The 20612-nt window shown below is 56.1% G+C and overlaps 8 protein-coding genes across 8 annotated transcripts; 4 read left to right on the forward strand and 4 right to left on the reverse strand.

The window, feature by feature from the left end:
* Positions 1 to 112: 112 nt before the first annotated feature.
* Positions 113 to 1761, reverse strand: PFLUO_LOCUS6638 (homocitrate synthase lys21; the record flags this gene model as incomplete). The annotated part of the gene is made up of 5 exons (XM_073784198.1): positions 113 to 1079; positions 1140 to 1207; positions 1260 to 1340; positions 1407 to 1636; positions 1692 to 1761. 5 exons carry the CDS (start codon positions 1759 to 1761, stop codon positions 113 to 115), a joined length of 1416 nt encoding a protein of 471 aa, XP_073640678.1.
* A 1030-nt stretch (positions 1762 to 2791) lies between these two features.
* Positions 2792 to 3696, forward strand: PFLUO_LOCUS6639 (uncharacterized protein; the record flags this gene model as incomplete). Its single annotated transcript, XM_073784200.1, has 3 exons — positions 2792 to 3103; positions 3170 to 3570; positions 3627 to 3696. 3 exons carry the CDS (start codon positions 2792 to 2794, stop codon positions 3694 to 3696), a joined length of 783 nt encoding a protein of 260 aa, XP_073640679.1.
* Positions 3697 to 4048: 352 nt separating this feature from the next.
* Positions 4049 to 4761, forward strand: PFLUO_LOCUS6640 (uncharacterized protein; the record flags this gene model as incomplete). Its single annotated transcript, XM_073784201.1, has 2 exons — positions 4049 to 4367; positions 4457 to 4761. The coding sequence occupies 2 exons, from the start codon at positions 4049 to 4051 to the stop codon at positions 4759 to 4761; spliced, it is 624 nt and encodes a 207-aa protein (XP_073640680.1).
* Positions 4762 to 5346: 585 nt separating this feature from the next.
* Positions 5347 to 7365, forward strand: PFLUO_LOCUS6641 (uncharacterized protein; the record flags this gene model as incomplete). Its single annotated transcript, XM_073784202.1, has 1 exon — positions 5347 to 7365. The coding sequence occupies one exon, from the start codon at positions 5347 to 5349 to the stop codon at positions 7363 to 7365; it is 2019 nt and encodes a 672-aa protein (XP_073640681.1).
* Positions 7366 to 8274: 909 nt separating this feature from the next.
* Positions 8275 to 9696, forward strand: PFLUO_LOCUS6642 (aspartate transaminase aat1; the record flags this gene model as incomplete). The annotated part of the gene is made up of 3 exons (XM_073784203.1): positions 8275 to 8394; positions 8464 to 8542; positions 8606 to 9696. 3 exons carry the CDS (start codon positions 8275 to 8277, stop codon positions 9694 to 9696), a joined length of 1290 nt encoding a protein of 429 aa, XP_073640682.1.
* A 653-nt stretch (positions 9697 to 10349) lies between these two features.
* On the reverse strand, positions 10350 to 12692 carry PFLUO_LOCUS6643 (Sad1-interacting factor 3; the record flags this gene model as incomplete). The annotated part of the gene is made up of 3 exons (XM_073784204.1): positions 10350 to 10798; positions 10869 to 12561; positions 12642 to 12692. The coding sequence occupies 3 exons, from the start codon at positions 12690 to 12692 to the stop codon at positions 10350 to 10352; spliced, it is 2193 nt and encodes a 730-aa protein (XP_073640683.1).
* A 560-nt stretch (positions 12693 to 13252) lies between these two features.
* Positions 13253 to 15325, reverse strand: PFLUO_LOCUS6644 (uncharacterized protein; the record flags this gene model as incomplete). Its single annotated transcript, XM_073784205.1, has 1 exon — positions 13253 to 15325. The coding sequence occupies one exon, from the start codon at positions 15323 to 15325 to the stop codon at positions 13253 to 13255; it is 2073 nt and encodes a 690-aa protein (XP_073640684.1).
* A 3179-nt stretch (positions 15326 to 18504) lies between these two features.
* PFLUO_LOCUS6645 (uncharacterized protein) lies at positions 18505 to 19876 on the reverse strand (the record flags this gene model as incomplete). Its single annotated transcript, XM_073784206.1, has 2 exons — positions 18505 to 19403; positions 19459 to 19876. 2 exons carry the CDS (start codon positions 19874 to 19876, stop codon positions 18505 to 18507), a joined length of 1317 nt encoding a protein of 438 aa, XP_073640685.1.
* Between the last annotated feature and the right edge of the window lie 736 nt (positions 19877 to 20612).

Below are 20612 nucleotides of genomic sequence, written 5' to 3' on the forward strand. Positions count from 1 at the left end.
CCAGACAAACAAAGACTTTTTTTTTTTGGCAATCCCAAACATAATCCCATCGGAAAAAAAAAAAAAAAAGGAGAAACAAAAGAAACATCAAATCATTCACAATGTGGATGGCTTAAACAGCCACCCCGTTCACCTGGGCCTCGAGTGCCAGCTCCTTCTCCTTGGCGGCAAACTGGGCCTGCTCATCCGCCGTCAGCTCCATGAGGGGCTTGTTCTCGCCCGACTTGAGGTTCCGGTAGTACGCGCGGATCACGCTGTCAGCGTCATCGACGGCAATCGGGCGAATGTCGGCCAGGGCCTTGATCTTAGCCGTGCACTCCTTGTACTGGTTGTCGGTCATCTCGAGCTTGAGCTGCTGCGCCCGCGACTTGATCGCATTCCAGCCCGTCAGACGCGATGCGAAGTGCACGTAGCGAGTCATGCCAAAGTCGGCCGGGTTGATGATCTCGTAGGTGCTGGGGTTGTTGAGGATGGCCTTGGCGTGGATACCGGCCTTGTGGGTGAAGGCGCAGAAGCCGGTGATGGGGTTGTTGAAGGGGATATTGACCTCTACGGCCTCGGCGACCAGGTCCTCAATGTCCTTGATCTTCTCGAGGCGGTACTTGCTCTTGACATACTCGGGGTCGGCGACGATCATACGGGCCATCAGACCGCCCAGAGGGGTGATACCATTACGCTCACCGATACCCAGGACCGACGTGTCGATGTGAGTAGCACCAGCCTCCAGAGCACAGTAAGCGTTGGCGATGGCGCAGCCGGTGTCGTTGTGGAAGTGGGTCTCGATATCACAGCCCACCACGCCCCGAAGCACACGGACAAGTTCGTAGACCTGGCGGGGGGAAGCGCAGCCAACCGTATCGGCAATACCGACACGGTTCACACCAACCCGGTCGACGGCAGAGTAGATGGACAGAAGGTCAACGAGATCGGACCGGAAGGAGTCCTCGCTGGAGAACCGGATCTCAATGCCCTTGGACTTGACGTACTCGATGACTTCAATGGCGGCGTTCTTGATGTAGGTCATATCCTTGCCGTGAGAGTGTTCACGGAGATAAGATGAGGTGCCGATAACGACATCGCTGCACGCAGTAGTCAGAATCAATGGACCCAAAACTTTTGGAATGTCTGCCAGGACTCACACTCCATCAACACCAGTCTCGACCGCAACCCGGGCATCATCCATGTGGCACCGGATGTGAGTGAGAATCTGTGTTCACAATTAGAAATTGGGTCTTTCTTTCGGGGAAGACAAAACGCACCTTGGCCTTCAGGCCGAGCTTGCAGATGGCCTCGCAGTCAAGCCGGGACTGCTCTGAAGCGCAGGGGCTGGTGAGCTCAATCTATAGCAACAAACACCCCATGTCAGTCCACTCGTTATGCACAGATCCAGGTCTATGATCACTCACGTAGTCGGCACCAAAGTCATCCAGAGCCCTGGCGATCTCAATCTTCTTCTGGGTATCAAAAAAGGCGTTGGCGAACTGCTCGCCCTCCCGCAGAGTGCTCTCAATAATCTGGAAGCGGGAGACATTGCTGAGGAAGTCGGTGACGCCGACGTTGTGGCCGTAGGGGTTGCGGGTTGTTGCTGGGTGGGGGTTCTGGCGAGTCTCAATGCCAGTGAAGCCGGGGTGGTCACCTGGATTGGGTGTTAGTTGGGAGTGTTGACGGCCAGATATGGCACTGCAGCATACCATTGGAAGTGGAATTGCCGTTCACGCCATTTGCTTGCGCATTAGGCTCGGGGTCGCAGCCGGGACACATTGTGGGTGGATGGCGGGGTGATGACGGAGGAGCAGAATGCAGCACGAGAAGATGCAGGAAGGGGACAGGGCAGGTCTAGATGAAGGTACACCAAAAGTAATCCGGGGAGAGCAGATTGGAGATTCTTTAAAGGGAAAGAAAAGTGATGTGGAGGGGAAGAAAGAGTCATCGGGCGGTGTACTAATCATCGGCGTTCCTCTCGGCGGCAAAAAGTGTGAAATTTTTCCCTTCGCCGGAGGGGTCGGATCGACCAGTAGACAGCAGGATGACTCAGAACGGTGTTGTGCTCGATCTACAGAGGCATTGCCAGATGCTAGAGGCGCCCGATGCGGGCCTACGACGGTCATGCGTTCTCTGACCCTGTCTGGGTAGTGGGAAGAACGAGCAATGCCGGCAGTGCGGTTGGCCTGTGATGCCCGACATCGGACTTGGCCGATGACATGTTGCTGCACAATCCACAAGGAACAAAACAGGAGAGAAACTCGGGATAGACTTGAGATCCTTCGAGTCTTCGAACCAATGAATTATCGTTCTGACGGACCACTTGTAAATATGCTTGACTGTAGGCGTGCATTGGTGGAGTGCTGGCGTACAGGGCACGGGTCTGGCGTACAGGTATATATCTCGAGGACCATCTCGGTATAGATGATTGAAAAATAAATCACAGCAAGGTATCAATTCATTCGGAGACGACTCCAACAATTCAGTGACGGGGAATAAAATCACCCCAAGCTCATACTCGCACAATCATCGGCCGTCGTCAGGAAAATCCCAGAATCGAATGGCATTGGGTAAGCACCCGATCTGGTTGGCCCGGCGCTCAGGCCAGCTGTCGTAAACATTCGCTCTCCTCCTTCATCACTCCATCCATCCTTGTGTCAATTCTTCTTGTGTCTAGTATCGCTTTTTCGCATTCTAATCACAGGTAGGTTCTTCATTTCCCTGTTGAACCCTCCTATTGCGACCCTCCTCTCCCCATCACCCCCTATCTGCGACTGACCCCCAGACTAACTCCACCGCAGCCCGCAAGATGCGCTTCACGTCCATCGTCGCCCTCCTTCCGGCCCTGGCCCTGGCCCAGGAACAGGTCCCTCTCGCCGATCGCGTGCAGGGATGGTTCAACAAGGCCAAGTCCTTCGTGCCGTCTGCCCCCCAGGCTGGCAACGGCCCTATCGAGAAGCTGGCTGAGAAGGTCAGCGAGAGTCACGTCACGACGTTCGATATGAGCAACTGGCAGAGCCTCCTCGCTCCCTCTGCGAAGCAGGAGGATTGGTTCGTTTACGTGACGGGTGGGAACAAGAGCTGCTTCGGTCGCTGCGGACAGGCCGACAAGGCGTTCCAGGTGAGTCGCGCTGACAGGCAGCCCATGAACTCACGGCTCGATCACTAACCATTCTCATTCCATCAGGAATCCACTCTGCTGTTCGCTGCGGATCCCACCTCGCCCAACCTCGGTCTCGTGGACTGCGAGTCGTCCGCAATCCTGTGCTCCATCTGGTCCGCCGGCGCTCCCTCTGTCTTCTACTACCACGTTCCCAAGGCTCCCCAGGTCGGCGAGGTCAAGGCGCCCACTCCTCTCCACATCTTCTACCTCAACGCGACCACCATCACTCCCGAGGAGATCTACCAGATCCACGGAAAGAAGCTGTATAATGAGATCGCGCCCTATGAGGGTGCCCTGCACCCCATCGACGGCGTGCTCGCCCAGTACAACCTGAACATTCCCCTGGGCTACCTCATCTGGGGTCTCGGTGCCATCCCCAGCTGGATGTTCATGATTGGTATCTCCTTCTTCAGCCGTTCCTTCATGTGAGTTTTTTCCTGTCGTGTTTTTTCTTGTTGCCCATTCTAATACCCAACAATAGGAGCCGCCGCATGGGCAATGTCGGTGCCAACCCGCAGCAACGGCCTGCCCCGGCTGGGAGCGCGAACTAAATTGTGCTTGTTGGGTTGTACATATTGGGATGGGTTCTGTGTACGGGTGGGATTGGTTGTTGGGTTGGATGTACTACTGTGTCAGCGAAATGGGATCTACCACTGTCTTTGATAGTTCTAATATAATCCATTTTCTCCTAATTGCCTCTCTCTCTCTCTCTACACGTATCACCATGAATTTTAACTCATATACCCGATTCCACGGCCATTCCTGTTCCAGTTTAGGTGCCGCGATCATCCCGCGGTGATACTTCCAGTACCCCGTCCCAAGGCGGTGGACACTCCCCCAGATAAACCTCTTCCTCTCCTCCCTCCATCACCAACGTGGTCCTTCCAGCAAAACTTGTACAAAATGGCAGCACCGGTCTCACTAGACCGTCTCCCTCCCACAACAACCGCCTACGTGATCGCCACGGCCATCATCGCCGGCGTGACGGGGTACTTCATCGGCCAAGGCGCGTCGCTGAACTTTCTCAAAGAAAAAGAAGGCTGGCCGAATAGCTACAACGTGCGAGTTCACCGAGACTCTTCCGACGAGGAATACGAAGAGGAGGACGACGCTAGCGATGACGAGGACGAAGGCAATGGCGAGGAACTGGCCCAATTCAAGGAGAACGCTGAGGAGGTCAAGCTCGTGCTGGTTGTCCGCATGGATCTGGGCATGACCAAGGGTATGTCTTTTCTCGGTCTTCTTCCCGGGCTTATTATTGTCATCATCAAACTGTCAATCATGATTGCTCACTATTTTCTCTATGTTTAGGTAAAATCGCCGCCCAGTGCTCCCACGCCACCCTCGCCTGCTACAAATACTTCCTCGCACACTCGCCCGACTCGCCGATTCTGCGCCGCTGGGAGCAAGGCGGACAGGCCAAGATCGCACTGCAAGTTAAATCGGAGGAGGAAATGCAGGTCCTGCAGGCGCAGGCTATGAGTCTGGGTCTTTGCGCGCGCGTTATCCAGGATGCTGGGCGCACGCAGATTGCGAGTGGCAGTCGGACGGTGTTGGGTGTTTTGGGACCGAAGAGCGTGGTCGACCAGGTGACGGGGCATTTGAAGCTGCTGTAGATGTGCATAGCCATAATGATCATGACCTCGATGAGAAATTTTCCATCACACAAGTTTTACCGACTACACTATGGAAATATGGAAATATATGGAATGTAGGCTAGTCATGGTTTTTCCCTAGCCTCACAAGCCAACGGCCAGTCGGCGAAGAGAAGAGGAATATGACGCCGTCCACGCACAGGGTCTCAGGCCGAGCTCACCCACCTTCCGGGGGGAGCTCAAGACCCGAGTTCACATCCTGGCGCAAACATTTAATCTGAGATCTGTCGACCGGACAGTGTAAAAAAGGCCACACAGATTGGGATTGATGGCTCCATTAGTCGTCGAACTGTCCAGCGCTGCGACCGATACACGGTGGCTCCGAGGAGCTCGTGGACGGGAACACTGGACACAGATCTGTGGATGTGATGTTCGGTAGAGAAGAAGAAGAAGAAAAGAAAAAGAAAATTTTGGTTTTGGGCCTGGCTTAGTGTGGCGGCGCTAACTTGTTTGGGCGGGCACGTGATATTCGGTATCACTTGGTCTTCTCTCTTTCTCTCTCTCTGTGGTTCACTCACTCACCCCCCATCCCACCACACCCTCGCCATGGCGGACGCTCTCTCCATCGAGCAGAATAACAAAATCCGCGCGGCTCTCGGGCTGAAGCCCCTCCCCGTGCCCGGTGCCGGCCCTGTGTTCAAAGAGGACGACGATAGTTCATCCGGCGAAGAAGAAGAGCCCGCCAGCACAGTCGAGACACGACAAGCGCAAGGATACGATAACTGGAAAAAGCTACAAGATGATGCCGACGCCAAGAAGCGACGCGAAGAAAAGAACGCCGCCATCAAGCGGGCCCGCGACATCGCCCAGCGAAACAAGAAACTCGAGGGCGCAACGCTGGGCGAGTCCGCCGCGGACGAGATCGATACCAAGACCTGGCTGACGCAGTCGAAGAAACGACAAAAGAAGATCGATAAAGAGCGGGCGCGCAAACTCGCGGAGGAACTGGAGGAGCGAGAGCGCGCTGCGGAGTACACGGCTGCGGATCTGGCGGGCATCAAGGTCGGACATAATGTGGTGGACTTTGATGGCGAAGAGGACCACATTCTGACGCTGAAGGATGTGGCGGTGGATGATGAAGAGGAGGTCGATGAGCTACAGAATGCCGATCTGGTGGAGAAGGAGAAGACACAGGAGAAGCTCGACCTGAAGAAGCGCAAGCCGGTCTACGACCCGACGGCGGAGAATACCGGTATCCTTTCGCAGTACGATGAGGAGATCGAGGGCAAGAAGCGGAAGCGGTTCACCCTCGATGCCCAGGGCTCGTCTGTGGAGGAACGAGAAGCCAAGCGGCAGGAGGTGTCTGATCGCCTGAAGAATAACATCATCAGCCTTGATTTTGAGCCCGAAGTGCCTGCTTCCGATTATATGGATATCAGCGAGGTCAAAATCAAAAAGCCCAAGAAGAAGAAGGCCAAGTCAACCAGGCAAAGAACCATTATCGACGACGAGGATATTGCCACTCCGGCGCAATCGGAGGGCACCCCCAACGGAGGAGCATCGGAGATGGAGATTGACTCGGCGCCCGTGGAGGCTGCACCTCGGAAACAGTTCAACGAGAACGTTTCGTTTGTAGACGATGACGACCTCCAAGCATCTCTCGCTGCCCAGCGGCGGACGGCATTCAAGAAACGCAAGAAGATGCGCCCAGAAGACCTCGCCCGGCAATTGCGAGAAGAGGAATCACAGACTCCCATGGAGGTGGAAACCCCCGAGGAGAACGCGGAGGAGCCAGGACTGGTCATCGACGAAACCTCGGAGTTTGTCTCCAATCTACAGAAACCTACGGTGCCTGAACGGGAAGAGAGACGACGAACTTCTACTGAAGAGCCTACTAATGAGGAGGTCGCTGTCAAGCCCGAGCCCGAGGAAGAGACAGCAGATGGGGATGTAGTGATGGCTGCCATCGATGACGAGGAGGACCTCACAGCCCTCAAAGAACGCATCAAGCGCGAGGAGTCTCAGGCCCAACCAGAGATGACCGGTACCGGACTCGAGGAGGAAGCCACCTTGGATCAGGGTCTGGGAGCTACATTGTCCATGCTGAAGCAGCGCGGTCTGGTGAAAGGAACAGACAGCGGCGACCACGTGTCGCTCATGCGCGACCGCCAGCGTTTCCTTCAGGAGAAGGCCAACCGCGAGACGGAAGGCGAGAAGAGGGCTCGCCAGCAGCGCGAGCGAGACCGTGCGTCCGGAAAGCTGGACCGCATGTCCGCCCGCGAGCGCGAGGAGTACGCCCGCGGCGTCAACAAGCAGCGCGACCAGCAGGACGCGCGCCAGTCGGCCGAGATGTTCAACCGCGATTACAAGCCCGACGTCCAGCTGCGGTACGTGGATGAGTTCGGCCGCGCGATGAACCAGAAGGAGGCCTTTAAGCACCTTAGCCACCAGTTCCACGGCAAGGGCAGCGGCAAGATGAAGACGGAGAAGCGGCTCAAGAAGATCGAGGAAGAGAAGAAGCGCGAGGCCATGGGCGCCCTGGATAGCAGCCAGCATACCGGCATGAACAATGCCATGGGAGCGACGGCGCGAAAGAAGGGCCAGGCCGGTGTGCGCCTGGGCTAGCCCGTTTACTATTGTGTACATAAACTAGAGTGACCTACCTATCCATGATATGACAGCCCTAGAAGCCTTGCTGTTTCGGTCATGTCCTCCCGAGTTGCTTGTTAGATCATGTATTTTGCCCCGAGTCGACCCGAGTTGATCAATCTCCGCGTGTGGGGGAATATTCCCTCAAAAATTTCCCCCAAAGTCGGGCACTCAACCCCCGGCCCCCTTCCTGGTGCCCGTGTTGTTGTTTTGTTGCTGCGCATTGAATCCCGGTTTTTATCGGCATGTTGGCAATCCTACCGGTCTGCGTCCATACAGATGGCAAACAGGACAATCAACAAAGACATCATCTCAATCTCTTCATGTCCATGTCATACGTCTGTCTGTATTTACCCCAAACTGGGCGTGAGGAGAGAGTGGAGCCAACCTGGATCAGCTCACCGGGAGGCGTCGCCCGATGTCGCGCGATCGGAGAGGGCCGTCAGGGGACGAGGCATGAGTATTATCATGACTATGATAATGGCGACGGGGGATTTTGTCTTGGCTATGTATTCTTTGAAGAGAACTGTATAGGCTATCCAAACAGAATCATTCTGGTCTATAACTTGTAGTTTGAAGTCCGTCTCCCAGCTCATACTTCTGGTATTTACCGGCGTATGCCATTTACCCGGGGCAACCAGCCAATCCCGCTCGGGCGCTGCTCTCGCCGGGCCGATGTACTGGTACTTTATTAGTAGTTCAATTTACTATTGTAGAAAAAGTACTCCTACATCCACGTGAGTCAGGCTGGTCCACCGCAGCATCTCCGACCATTTATTGTTCGCTCTTCCCTGTTCTCCCCTTGCCCCTTGGTTTCCATCCTCCATTCCATATTGTTTCCAGCTCATTTTTTTGTTCTTTCTTTTCTGTATCTACCCATCCACCATGCTCTCCACTCTGAGAGTCGCCAGCCGCTCGGCTGCCTCGCGTGAGGCCAACTTGCGCACCGTCGTCATCGGTGCCAGACATGCTTCGGCCTGGGCCAATGTGCCCCAGGGTCCTCCTGTAAGTCAAGCTCGCGATGGTCAATTCCACCACTACCGGCTCAATGCTAATTCTCTGATCGCGTGCTAGGATGCCATTCTCGGAATCACCGAAGCATTCAAGGCCGACTCCTTCAAGGAGAAGATCAACCTGGGCGTGGGCGCCTACCGTAAGCCTTTCCACATTACACCCATTCGTATCCAGGCTTGCTAATGCGATCGCGTTCCATCAGGTGATGACAAGGGCAAGCCATACGTTCTGCCCTCTGTTCGCACCGCCGAGGACAAGGTCGTCGCGTCGCGCTTCGACAAGGAGTACGCCGGCATCACCGGCGTGCCCGCCTTCACCAACGCCGCTGCCGAGCTCGCCTACGGCTCCGACTCCCCCGTGATCAAGGACAACCGCCTGGTCATCACCCAGACCATCTCCGGCACCGGTGCGCTGCGCATTGGCGGCGCGTTCCTCCAGCGCTTCTACCCGAACGCGAAGAAGGTCTACCTGCCGAACCCCAGCTGGGCCAACCACAACGCCGTCTTCAAGGATGCCGGTCTCGAAGTGGAGAAGTACCGCTACTACAACCAGGACACTATCGGCCTGGACTTTGAGGGCCTGATCGCCGACATCAAGGCCGCTCCGAACAACAGCATCATCCTTCTCCACGCGTGCGCGCACAACCCGACCGGCGTCGACCCCACCGAGGCCCAGTGGCGCCAGATCAGCGACGTGATGAAGGAGAAGGGCCACTTTGCCTTCTTCGACATGGCCTACCAGGGCTTTGCCAGCGGCAACGCCGACAAGGACGCCTTTGCGCCGCGCCACTTCGTCCAGGAGGGCCACAACATCGCCCTGTGCCAGAGTTTCGCCAAGAATATGGGTCTGTACGGCGAGCGGGTCGGCGCCTTCTCGCTGGTCTGCGAGTCCGCCGAGGAGAAGAAGCGCGTCGAGTCGCAGATCAAAATCCTCATCCGGCCCTTCTACTCCAACCCGCCCATCCACGGCGCCCGCGTGGCCTCCACCATCATGAACGACCCGGAGCTGAACCAGCAGTGGCTCGGCGAGGTCAAGGGCATGGCGGACCGCATCATCGAGATGCGCTCGCTGCTGCGCACCAACCTCGAGCAGCTCGGCAGCAAGCACGACTGGTCCCACATCACCAGCCAGATCGGCATGTTCGCCTACACCGGCCTCAAGCCCGAGCAGATGGACGTCCTGGCCAAGGAGCACTCCGTGTACGCCACCAAGGACGGCCGCATCTCCGTCGCTGGTATCACCTCCGGCAACGTGAAGAGACTCGCCGAGTCGATCTTCAAGGTGACCGGCTAAAAATATTTATAGAAATGGCTTGGGTTGGGAGTTGAAGAAGGAGGAAACGCGAGAAAGAAAGAAAGAAAGAAAGAAAGAAGAAAAAAACCAGAGCGGAAAACGGGGGGGAGATTGGGGATCATCTATATATCACGGTGCTTCGGTCTGTCCCATTGTACTCATATCTAATGGCTCTCTGTTGTTATACTATTTAGCATGGCTCGGCTTTGTGTCCGTCTGAGCAGGAATTTGATTTGTTCTTTTTGTCATCATCCTCTCCTCGTACTTGGATCCAGATTGGGACAATCTCTGCGTGCTCTTCCGGATGGGAAGAAGAGAAAGTCTAGACCGACGTCTATTATCAATACCGCTGGCCCGGAGCCGTTGGGGCCGCTTGTTGCGAGGAATTTGGTTACTGTTACTGGGAGGGATTGGGTGTGCAGCTTGTTGTGAGGGCTGAGGTTTGGGATAGGATTGGAGGGATGCTGAGGGAAATAAGCTGGGATGAATACAGAATACCTGGAGAAATGTTGGAAATGTTGGGAGAATGAGAGTGATATTTTCATTAAGGGAAGTAGTTATCAAGAGGGTAAAAAGAAAGAAAGAAAAAAATATGTCCGGATAACCACTCCTGACACCGATATTCACAAACCAGAAAACAAGAAGAAAGATAGTTAACCAAGCATCCGACTAAGACCCTCCGGCCCTGCCGCTCCCGGTGGAAAAGAAGGACACACACACCCCGGCGGGAGATCAGCAGCAGAGGAAGACATCCACCCCGCCGGAGAGGCAACAGGCAAGGAAGAGCGACCCATAGCGCGGCCCAAAACACGAGCAGCGCCTTCACGGGTGTGCAGAAGACCGAAGCGAAGGAAGACTTCAGAGACAGTGACGATGATGGAGATGAGAATGAGGACGATGATGATCCATGTTTGGTAGGAAGTGCGGCTGTCTGCTATCGAGTCGGAGAGGATCTCTGCGAGATCGAGGAAGACGCGGCAGCGTTCATTGAGAACTTGGATGCGTGGTTTGATCTCGAGATACTCGCGCACGGCGATGTAGAGCGGGTACAGGGTTGGTTCACTTTCCCAGAAGAAATTGGGGACGTCGAGCATGTTGGATGCTGTTGAGAATTGGCCAATCAGCACGGTTTTCAAAATGAAGACAAGACAAAACAGAAATGCAGAACTTACAAAGATTCACCTCAACGCGACTCTTGAACAATCTCCCCAAGATCCGGAAAACCTCCTCGCGCTTCATCCCCAGCTTCCCCGACATGGCCAGGCGGCGTGGCACATCTTTCGCATCATCCATCTGGCGAGCCATGACCTCCTCGAAGAAGCACAGCTTCGTGCTCTGCGCGATGCCGTGGCTGATGGCCAGCTTGATCATGTGGTCTCCACTACGGAGGGTGATCATGTCGTTGTAGACGCGAGGGCGGGAGATCTCGGTCGAGTACTCGAAGTGGAACTCCTCAGTCTCGAAATCCTCTTCGTCGAGGGGCATCGTCGCGAGCGGGATGGGGATTCCCGTTGCAGAGGATGTGGCGAATACTAGATCCGCGAGTAGGTCTTTCTCTTGTCGCTCGGTGAAGTTCCAGAAGACTACTACGCCGTAGCTGAAGACGAACATCTCGGCGACGTTGTATAATGTTCGTGCTGGCGGTGATGGGAGTGGTGGCGATAATGATGAGGGTACGGGTGCGGGGGAAGGTAGAGGTGATGAGGGACGGTCTCGATGCAGTGCGTGAGTATCATCCGTGCTGTGTCGACGAGGACGAGGGGTGGGTTCCGGGGTGGGTTCCTCATCAGGACTTGACGGCGGAATGCTCAGAGACGTAGTGCTCTCATCCGAAGCCACCGCATGCTCATGCTCCTCAGGTCGACCGCTTTCCTCAGAGATCTGATCCAGAAAGCCCTGGTTCTCCCTCGCGTGTTCATCCAAGTCCCGCGGCGACGCATCAGGATGGTCGTGCTCGTATTCCGGCCGGGTACGCCCACCAACGGAATGCTCCTCCGCCTCGACCATGTAATCGTCGTGATAGTCGCGTAGCTCATTGCGCTCGATCTCTTCGTCCAGCAGGGACTTGCCGCCGGGATATTTCAGCACGGGGCTGCTGCGCAGCCGATAGCCCTCGTGGCCGGGGATCAGCGGCAGATGGTACGCCGTGTAGAGACAGTCATCATACAGCTTCGTCCTGGCACCATGCCACTCCTTGACGAAGGCCGCAACCGAGCTCATCTTGTACGCTTGCGCGGTGCAGTAAGCCGTCACCCGGGCGAGCTTCTCCGCGCGCCGCGCCTTGGGGAGTCGCTCCGCGTAGCTCTTCGCGCGCTGAGGCGCAATACGTCTCTTGCGCAGCAGCTCTTCCTCAGCCAACAGCGGCGCAGCGTCATTGTCAATGCCAAAGTCCCCACCCAGCCGCTTCTGCGCCAGCAGCTGGTGTCGAACTGCCTCCGGATCCAGATTCTTATCCTTCGCCAGCCGAGCAACAAGCTCCTCGTCCACAAGCTCATCCCCCTCTTGCCCCTCTTCATCTTCTTCCTCATCCTCCTCATCCGGCTCACCCACGTCCCCCGTATCAGGGAGAAGCACCAGCTTCTCGCTAACTTTAGTAGTCCGCGGCGGAAGACGCGGCTGCGCTGCAATTCGGGCCGCGGTAGCCACGGCGGCGGAACTATTCCCGCCTGGATTTCCAATCAGTCCGCCCGCAGCGGAGGCGAGCCGGTCTCGACGAGACCGGGATCCCGGCAGAGGATGGCGCTGCTGGCCGGAGGGCACGTCGGAGGCATACTGGAGGACGTTGTCGACGGTGATGAAGCGGGTTGCGGGCGATCGGCGCCGACGGGGTGTGCCGGCCGGCTGCTGATCGCGAGAGTCGGTGACCTGTAGTTGGTGAACAGCGGATATCAGCATTGTCCTTTTTTTTTTGCTTCTTCTCCTCATGTGGATTTTTTGGAGCTCACCAGGACGGTCGGACTCCGCTGGGTCCCCCGTCCACGCGGGGGAGGAGTCATGGATGATCAGATGCGATTGTCTTGGTGACAATCGGCAACTGGAGTCCTACGCTGTGTTTCAGACAACAATGGGCGCGGCCTTGGATTGACACAGCTTCGCAAGTTGATGATGACGAGCCGGAAAGTGTCCTCTGCGCCTAACCCGAAGCAGAACGGAACTCCAGTCCCATTACGGGACCATACGGTATTTATGAGATCAGGTGACCGGCCATGCGTTGTCACCTCGGGCCTAGACTGCAGTGGGCCTAGCGGGAAAGTGAACCAGAGATGAGGATCTGGGGTAGATTAAATCCGGCCAAATTAAGGGTTGAAGTGTTCATGGATTCAAACGACTAGTAGTCGGTGTATGTGTACGAGAATGCCCAATGTCCACCAGGATGCAGGTCTGCAGAAGCAGGAATAACCAGATGCAATACTATCCAGAAAAAAAGGAAAGGAAAAAAAAATAACACCAGTATCCACTATCGCCATGATAGCTGTTGCTCATCGCCAGTAGTATGTTAGTGAAAGTGCAACCAAAAATCAGAGGTTGAGCTGTCATGCAAAGATGAAGTACTAAATCATGTCAAACCCCCGTCCCGAAGTTGTTGGTCCTCATCCCAGATCTCCTCCTTCATACGCTGCAGCCGAATGTGCTGTTTCTGCAGCCGATCCAGGTCCGTCCGCGGAGGATCCGCCTGGCCCGCAAGGGAGTCATGCAAGGAGCGGTACTTGGCGTAGAAACTCTTAAACTTCTGCGACTTCTCCCGTAGCCGCTGTCGAAGGAGCTCGTGGCTCATCGGCGGGGAGGCGCTGCCCGTGCTGCCGCCGCTCGAGGAGCTGATCGCCCGGCGCCGCTTGTATTCCAGGTTGCTGCTGGCTGCGCGTCCTGTGGCTGGTGCGTGGGGCACGGACAACCGGTCAGGTTCAGCCTTGCGTTTCAGGGGATTGGCCGTGGCCGAGGCATTGGCAATGCCGTTGGTCTTTGCTGCCGGCTTCGAGGCTGCCCCAGTGGTGGCTCTGTTCATTCGGGCTAGCTGGGTTATGAGCGGAGAAGATGACGAGGAGCCCGAGGATTGATTCTGGCTGTCGGAGGAACTGCGGCTGGGAGCATCGGAGGAACTGCGGCTGGGAGCATCGGAGGCATTGGCGGGCGGCGAAGATCCCAAGGGGGAAGGTTTCTGCGGAGAGGTGGACGCTCGCGGGGCCGGTTTCTTGGAGACGGTCCCCTTCGAAGACGATTCGAGCTTGGGGACCTTGGGGGTAGGCGCTGGTGGTGTCTCGGTCACACGAGGTTTGGCTGCGACCGACTTGCTTGGCTTGACGGCAGGCGCCGGCGTCGGGGCGGCATCGGGCATGTCCTCATCCTCCTCATCCGAATCGTGTACAAATTCCGCGGACTTGATCTTGCTCTCGGCTTTCGAGGCCGGTTTGCTTGCAGCCTTCTTCGTGACTCGTCCGGTCAACGTGGTATTCTTGCCCTTGGCGGACCGCTTGGGTGTTTCCTTCTCGTTGGATTTGGACTTTGGGCCTGACCGAGGCGTCTCGGCCTGCGCCACACCGGTTCCCGTTCCACGGTCGGTTTCATTGCCCGTGGTGTCGCCCTCTTTGCCGCCCTCCTCCGACAATTGAATGCGGGGGGTGAGAGGCTTCTTGATCGGCCCCCCGGTGAGATTCAGCCGCGACAGGCACTTTCCCTTGCCTCGCTCTTCCTTCGGAAGCAGCATTTGCCAGAGCTTGTCGTTGCGGGAGATCCGCATGCGATCGAAGGCGGAGATGGCATTCTCAATGGCCTCCTGCCGATCCTCGGGGGTTGGGTAGGGGAAGCCCCAGACATCCAGGTCCTTGTAGGTTTTGTCCTTGAGGTCGAACTTCTCCCGGTTTAGCCGGTTCTCCACGCCATACTTCTGGGCCAACGAGGTGCAGTCCTCGGGGGACGACCGGGTTTGACGACCGAGAAACTTGGTCGACACGGCCCGGACGGCGAGGAGGTGAATGAAGGGGGTCTTGAGGGCTTCCAACCGAATCCGATCTTTGTTTTGGGGGATCGGGGCGGACGTCGGAGTCCGCGTGGGGGCGGGTGATTTGGGGGCCCCCAAGGCCGGGCTCGCCGTTAGGGACCGAGGGGTGCCTGTTTTCAGAAATCGATCTTTTTCGAGCTTTCCCGCAGGCCCTCGAGCAGTGGAGTTCTTGCCAGCCCGAAGAGCTTTCAGTTCATCCGGGTGGGCAATCATGTGTGTTTTCTTGGACTCCTTCCCGCGTTCGAAGGCGTTCAGGCTCTCCTCCAAGTTGGCCAGAGCCTGGTCCGTGGCCGCGGTATCATCCTTTGCCTTCTCCACTTCAAGGTTGTGGCTCAGGACTCCGCTGAAGTATAGATGTTGCTGATCGGAGGAGCTCCCTTGGTAGAGCTCGGACCGGTGGGTCTCGGGATAGGCGTGGAAGGATTGGGATTTGGTACTGTAGTGAAGGGCTGGGTGTTTTCCCAGCCGAACCCGAGCGGGTTGGTCATTCCGCAGACTCTGGATGAGCTCGTCCAGCGTGCTCTGCACCAGATTCAGCCGCATGATCTGAACTGGCTTAGAGGAGGCATTGCCACTGGGGTGGTCTCCCGGTCGGAGGGACAGCCCGGAGCTCGGAACCTCCAGCCGCGGCATGATGGTGAGCGGTGGTCAGGGCAGGAGGGCAGGAGGACAAAGTCGAGGGGATGGAGAGGGCCGGGTGGCAGCGTCAGAGCTGCAGGTCAAGCGGCCAACTGCACGGGGGAGGGAGGCGAGACCATGAGCCATAGACAGTGGGTGTAATGATGGGAGAAGAGGGGACTCGGGAAGAACGGGAGCAGGGAAAAGAGAGAGTTTGTCGGATAGAGGAGGGAGAGAAGGAGGGAGAGAAGGAGGGAGAGAAGGAGGGAGAGAAGGAGGGAGAGAAAGAGTGAGGGAGAGAGAAAGTAAGAGTGAGAGGTGAGAGTGAGAGGTGAGCCAGGCACCCGGAGCGGAGTGGGGATCATCGTGTATCGGTATGAGTCGGGTATGTAATTTATACTTCCCTAGTATGCTCTGACCGAGTGGACTGCCAGTCCTTTCCTCTCGCTTCGCGTGTCTCACAGGTTCTGTACTCCCCGTGGTGGATCCCCCGACTCTAGGATCCGTCCCAGGTTCAGTTGAATCCAGCGGGTTTGCCCGGGAGATGGGTCTGACCTACAGTGGGTGGACATGGGGACTGAGCTGACTGTGTGGATGCCCTTTGGTATGCTGGATCCCTCCGTCCGGGTGATCGTCCCGGGCCATTGTAGAGGAATGTCAGAGCTATGGTCTTTCTCTGCCTCTTCGCAGTTAGTACATACCGTCACTGTTGGTTCGGGGGCCATGACGGTGGCACCCGGCCCCCGGCACTGATTGGACTCGGTCGTTTCACGGCTGCGCTGACGGACAGATAGGAGGGGGGCCAGGGCCACGATCGTGGCTCCCCTTGCAGCCGGGCGAGACATTTCCCTACGGCCTTTCTTTCCTTTGTCGGCCTAAAACATTCGAGCCGGGGTCTAACACGAATAATACAAATACCCCATCCTGGCTCAGCCCTGGATCGACGTTGGCCAGCACCGCCTCGTAGTCAGCCTCCCAATGTCCAAGAAGCAGTGACCTGGCGATGTTATGATGACTGGAATCCTGCCTCCAGTCGACCCAAGATGAATATCTTGAATACATCATCCCCAACCCCCTTCCGAGGTGGCAACCATCGAATAAGAATAAACAACAACATTGAAGTAAACAAGATGAACCCCACCCCCAAAACAAGCAAGCCCCAGCATTTCCGCTCCCTCCACCAACCCGGCAACCGGATCTCGTCGCCCTCAGCGCGGTGGGGTGCAACCTCGAAGATAGCAACCACGCGCCTGGAACGCTGCGAGCACTCGATGAGTCGATCGAGCGCGTGCGCGTCGCCGTCACCGCAGCGAGGGAGGCCGGCCGGCGTGCCCGATTCCGCGGTCAATGCCCGGACAGACGTGCTTGCAGACGCGGGCGCAGCCAAATCAATCATCCATAAACCCTCACCCACTCCCCGCCCTACGCGACCACCACCGAAGGCCTGATCGACGGGTTCCCCACAGACGTAGTCCTCACCCTCGAACACAGCCCCTGGACACATTGATTCCCATAGCAGCAATTCGCATCCACCAAACATGGCCCATTATCCTCCCGACAATCCGGCCATCGTTTGTCAGTGGAGCGACACTTATCCGCTGCGCAGTAGCCCGAGCAGCAATTTCCGAGGGTGCCGCCGGAGATGCAGTCCGCTGGATGTAGAGCAGTCAGGACGGGACAGGAGTCAAGACAATATATATAGGCCGAGAAAAAAGGAAAAGAAGGGGGCAGAAGAAGAGGCAAAAAGAAAAGAGGAGACTACCGTAAACGCGTAGACAGGTCGGGCTCGGCACGCAGGTCGTCACTGTTGTTGAGATGGGGGTGGTGAAAGTTGCTGTCGTGCAGATGTCTGTTTCGACGCAGGCAACAGCGGTGCCGCATTTCGTGGATGCTGGTGGTCGAGTTATTATCAGTGAGCTAATGGTTGAAGAGAAGGAAAGGGTGAGAACATACAACCCACAGCGAAATGAGCAAGCGCAAAAATCGCAGGAAGAAAGATATGCATGGTTATAGGAACTATTGCAATTCGTTGGAAGATGATAAGTTAGTGACTAGAAGGGAAGGAAGTTGTTGTTGTGCAAAGGAATGATGTGGCTGTGAACTCTATATATGACCTTGTCCGTGGTAATAATCCTAGATCTACGATCGATGTGGAAATAGAATATCGATTATTGATGGCGACAACGAGACTACATGTAGCAAAGACGAGTACACGGTACATCATAAATAGCAAATAATTGTCCGAGGATGAATAGTCTATGGTTATGTTAGGTGCATGTCGCGGGACCTAGAACTGTGGACGAGCTGGCTGTTCACCTCGGCACTGGGTGGGATGTACCAATCTGTCTGTCTTACCACGGCATGGCTCTTGTGTCTCATTACTTTTGGGGATGTTCATGTCCATTTATAGTAAAATCGCCCATGTTGTATCTGTCTATATTCGAATATCGTGTACTTTTACTATCCCAAGGTTCCTTCATGATCGAGGTCCTCATTGGCTTAATCAGGTACTTTTCACTGCCCATTCATCTGAATGAGGTCCTGGTCCCGACCTAGTGACTATCATCTACTCGAGTAACATATTCATAATCGCTGCACAAGTCTATTACTATCATCCTATCTATCATACACGAATGCGACGGCGGGGGTGGGCCACATGTACAAGAACGGTACTCGGATACCGCGGCAAAGGAAAAGAAAATCAAAGCAAAGACATAAAGCAAGTGATGGACAACAAAGAAACAAAGATAATTAGAAAATAGAATAAAGGGGCGTGTATGGTGTATGAAACAAACGCAAAGAAAAAAGCAGGCAAACAATGAAAAGGAACTCGATACCATATCGACCAGACACCGCATGCTGTCTCCTTGAAAACAACAAAAAAGACGAACCCGATTCCCTAATCCTATCCCGTACAATGTTAGCCATGAAGACCCCAGTTTCCCACGCTTTCTATCTATGCTGTTTCCTCGTCTGGTCGTGTCGGTAAAAGCCATGTCCTCCGCGTGCAAGCGGTAAGGCGGAAAAAATGATGCGTGTTCGAGGCGAAAAGGACCTCAGTAGGTCAAATAAGATGCAGGAAGGAAACAATTTCAAAAGACAGACTCGCAAATGAACAGCGGAAGGTGGCTTCCTTCCGTGGGAATCAATGTGTTGAAAAGTAGTGAAAACAAAACGAAACAAAAAAGAATACCTCATACGGCCGTCGACCAGCCGTCGCCCATTCTGGGCTTCGTCTCATAGTTCTCCGGCTCGGTGCTGGTGGGCCGGCGGATGGTTGAGTTGGGGAAGTACATGTGTGGGGGCATGGACGTCGGATACGCCGGTCCGGCAGGCTCGGGGTAGTTGAAGTCGTTGGCAGACCCGGGAGACGGCATGCTTCCATGAGATGGCGAGGCCCATCCGAGGCTGGTCATGTGTGGGCTGCCGGTCACACTGTTGGGCCGGTGGTCGTTGTTGGCCGGCGGTTCCAGGGGCTGTGGCGGAGCGTAAGGATGAGAAGTCATCGATGGCCGAGCGTGAGGTGCACTTCCAAAACTGGAGAGCGACGGGGACGTGGCGGTTGGGGATGCGCGAGGGCTACCCTGCGAGAAATCACCCCGGAGATGCGGCGGAAGCGGGCCGTTGCCCATGTAGTAGTCGCTCGTAGAACGGTGCATGTTCAGAGGCGGCAAATCCCCACCGGGAGACATCGCATGAGCGGGGGAGGGAGTTGAGCCAATCGAGGCCTGGTCCGGGAACAAGCCGTCTCTTCCACGGTCCTTGTTTTGGCGCAGGTTGGCCTCCGTCTCCGCGGCCGCCTCCTCGATGGTCCCCGTGTGGTGGTTTTGATGCCGGGTTAATGTCGTCCGGCGCGTGAATGTCTTCTGGCAATTGGCATACGGACACTTGTAAGGTCGCTTGCCGGAATGGATGCGACGGTGTCTCGCAAGCGACGACGAGTCACTGAAAGGCTTGCCACACCTCTCACACATGTGAGGTTTCTCGCCGGTGTGGACCCGGGAGTGCACTGTCAATGCGGAACGCTGGATAAACTGCTTTCCACAGCCCGGCCAGTCGCAGGCGTGCGGCCGAACCCCGGTGTGAATACGCTCTGTGGTAAAAGTCAGTGATGAAACTTTCTCCTGCAACCATATAATAACACCTACCATGTCGTGCAAGGTCGCTTCGTCGAGCAAACCCTTTGTTGCAGGTCGAGCAATGAAAAGTCTTCGGAGGCGGATCGGCGCTGGTACTCCCTATGGGGGCAGGGCCCGGCTGCATGGGAGCCTCACCGGCATATCCCCCAGGGACGTAGGCCAGGTTCCGTGGCGTGGATCCCGGAGGCTGGGCATAGTAGAAGGAGTCGTTGAGCCCGGAGTCCATAGACATGTGCGGAGGATGGGTAGGGTATGCGTTAACCGGGTTGTCCGAGGCGCCCGGTTCGGTTTTCATGATTGGAGTGTTCTCGGAATTTAGGAGTGCTCCTTGTTGCAGGTATTGTTGACGAAAATGCGCTTCTGCAGCGGCGGCTGCGGCGGCGGCGGCAGCAGAATTCTTCCTGTTCAGGATGGTTGTGAAGTCCATGACCCGACCCAGCAGGTACCGGGGTCAAGGACGGCTCTGCACGGCGTCCTTCAGCAGGCCTTGAAGATTCGAGCCTGAAGTGTATGTATCCACGACGTATGTTACAGTCACGGTCACACTATTCATTCATCCACGGTATCGGACAAGTGCTTCTGTGCGTAGGCGGAAGGGAGGGTATTGGACGTCGCGAAGCGGTGGGTATAGGGGGAGAACTGCCGAACGACCGTCAGATTCAACTTCAGATTGGTATGAGACGTGCCGGGCAGATCGGGCAACTCACCCTGACTGGGGCCGTATTATGCGCCGAGTTGTCGGTGAAGAATGGAACTGGTAAATTCTTCAACTCCGTACACTGGAATGCCGGGTCGCGGAAGTGAAGGACCAAGTCACTAGGCACAAGCTCCGTAAGAACCAGAGATCAAGGCTCCGTAGGATATGGGGAGGCCGGAGTATCGCGACTGGTCGATGGCGGACGCGTAGCCGAGTGTTGATGAAATTTTTGGGTATAAAGAACAGGGGGGCAGAGAGGCTCGTAGAGGATCTAGTAATTCTACCAGAAGAAAGTAAGCAGGCTGTTTCATGAGTGGTTTGATGGCAAACTCGGCAGAAGGCGGGCCTCGACGTCGGACAAGGCTCGTCTCGCCCCTCGGGCGTTGATCTCGGGCCTGCGGACGCGCCACGCGCATAGGGCAGTTGGAGCCCGAGAAAGTTCTGTTGAACCGCACAACCACCGACC

Source organism: Penicillium psychrofluorescens (assembly GCF_964197705.1).
Source record: "Penicillium psychrofluorescens genome assembly, chromosome: 4".
Taxonomy (NCBI): Eukaryota; Fungi; Ascomycota; class Eurotiomycetes; order Eurotiales; family Aspergillaceae; genus Penicillium; species Penicillium psychrofluorescens.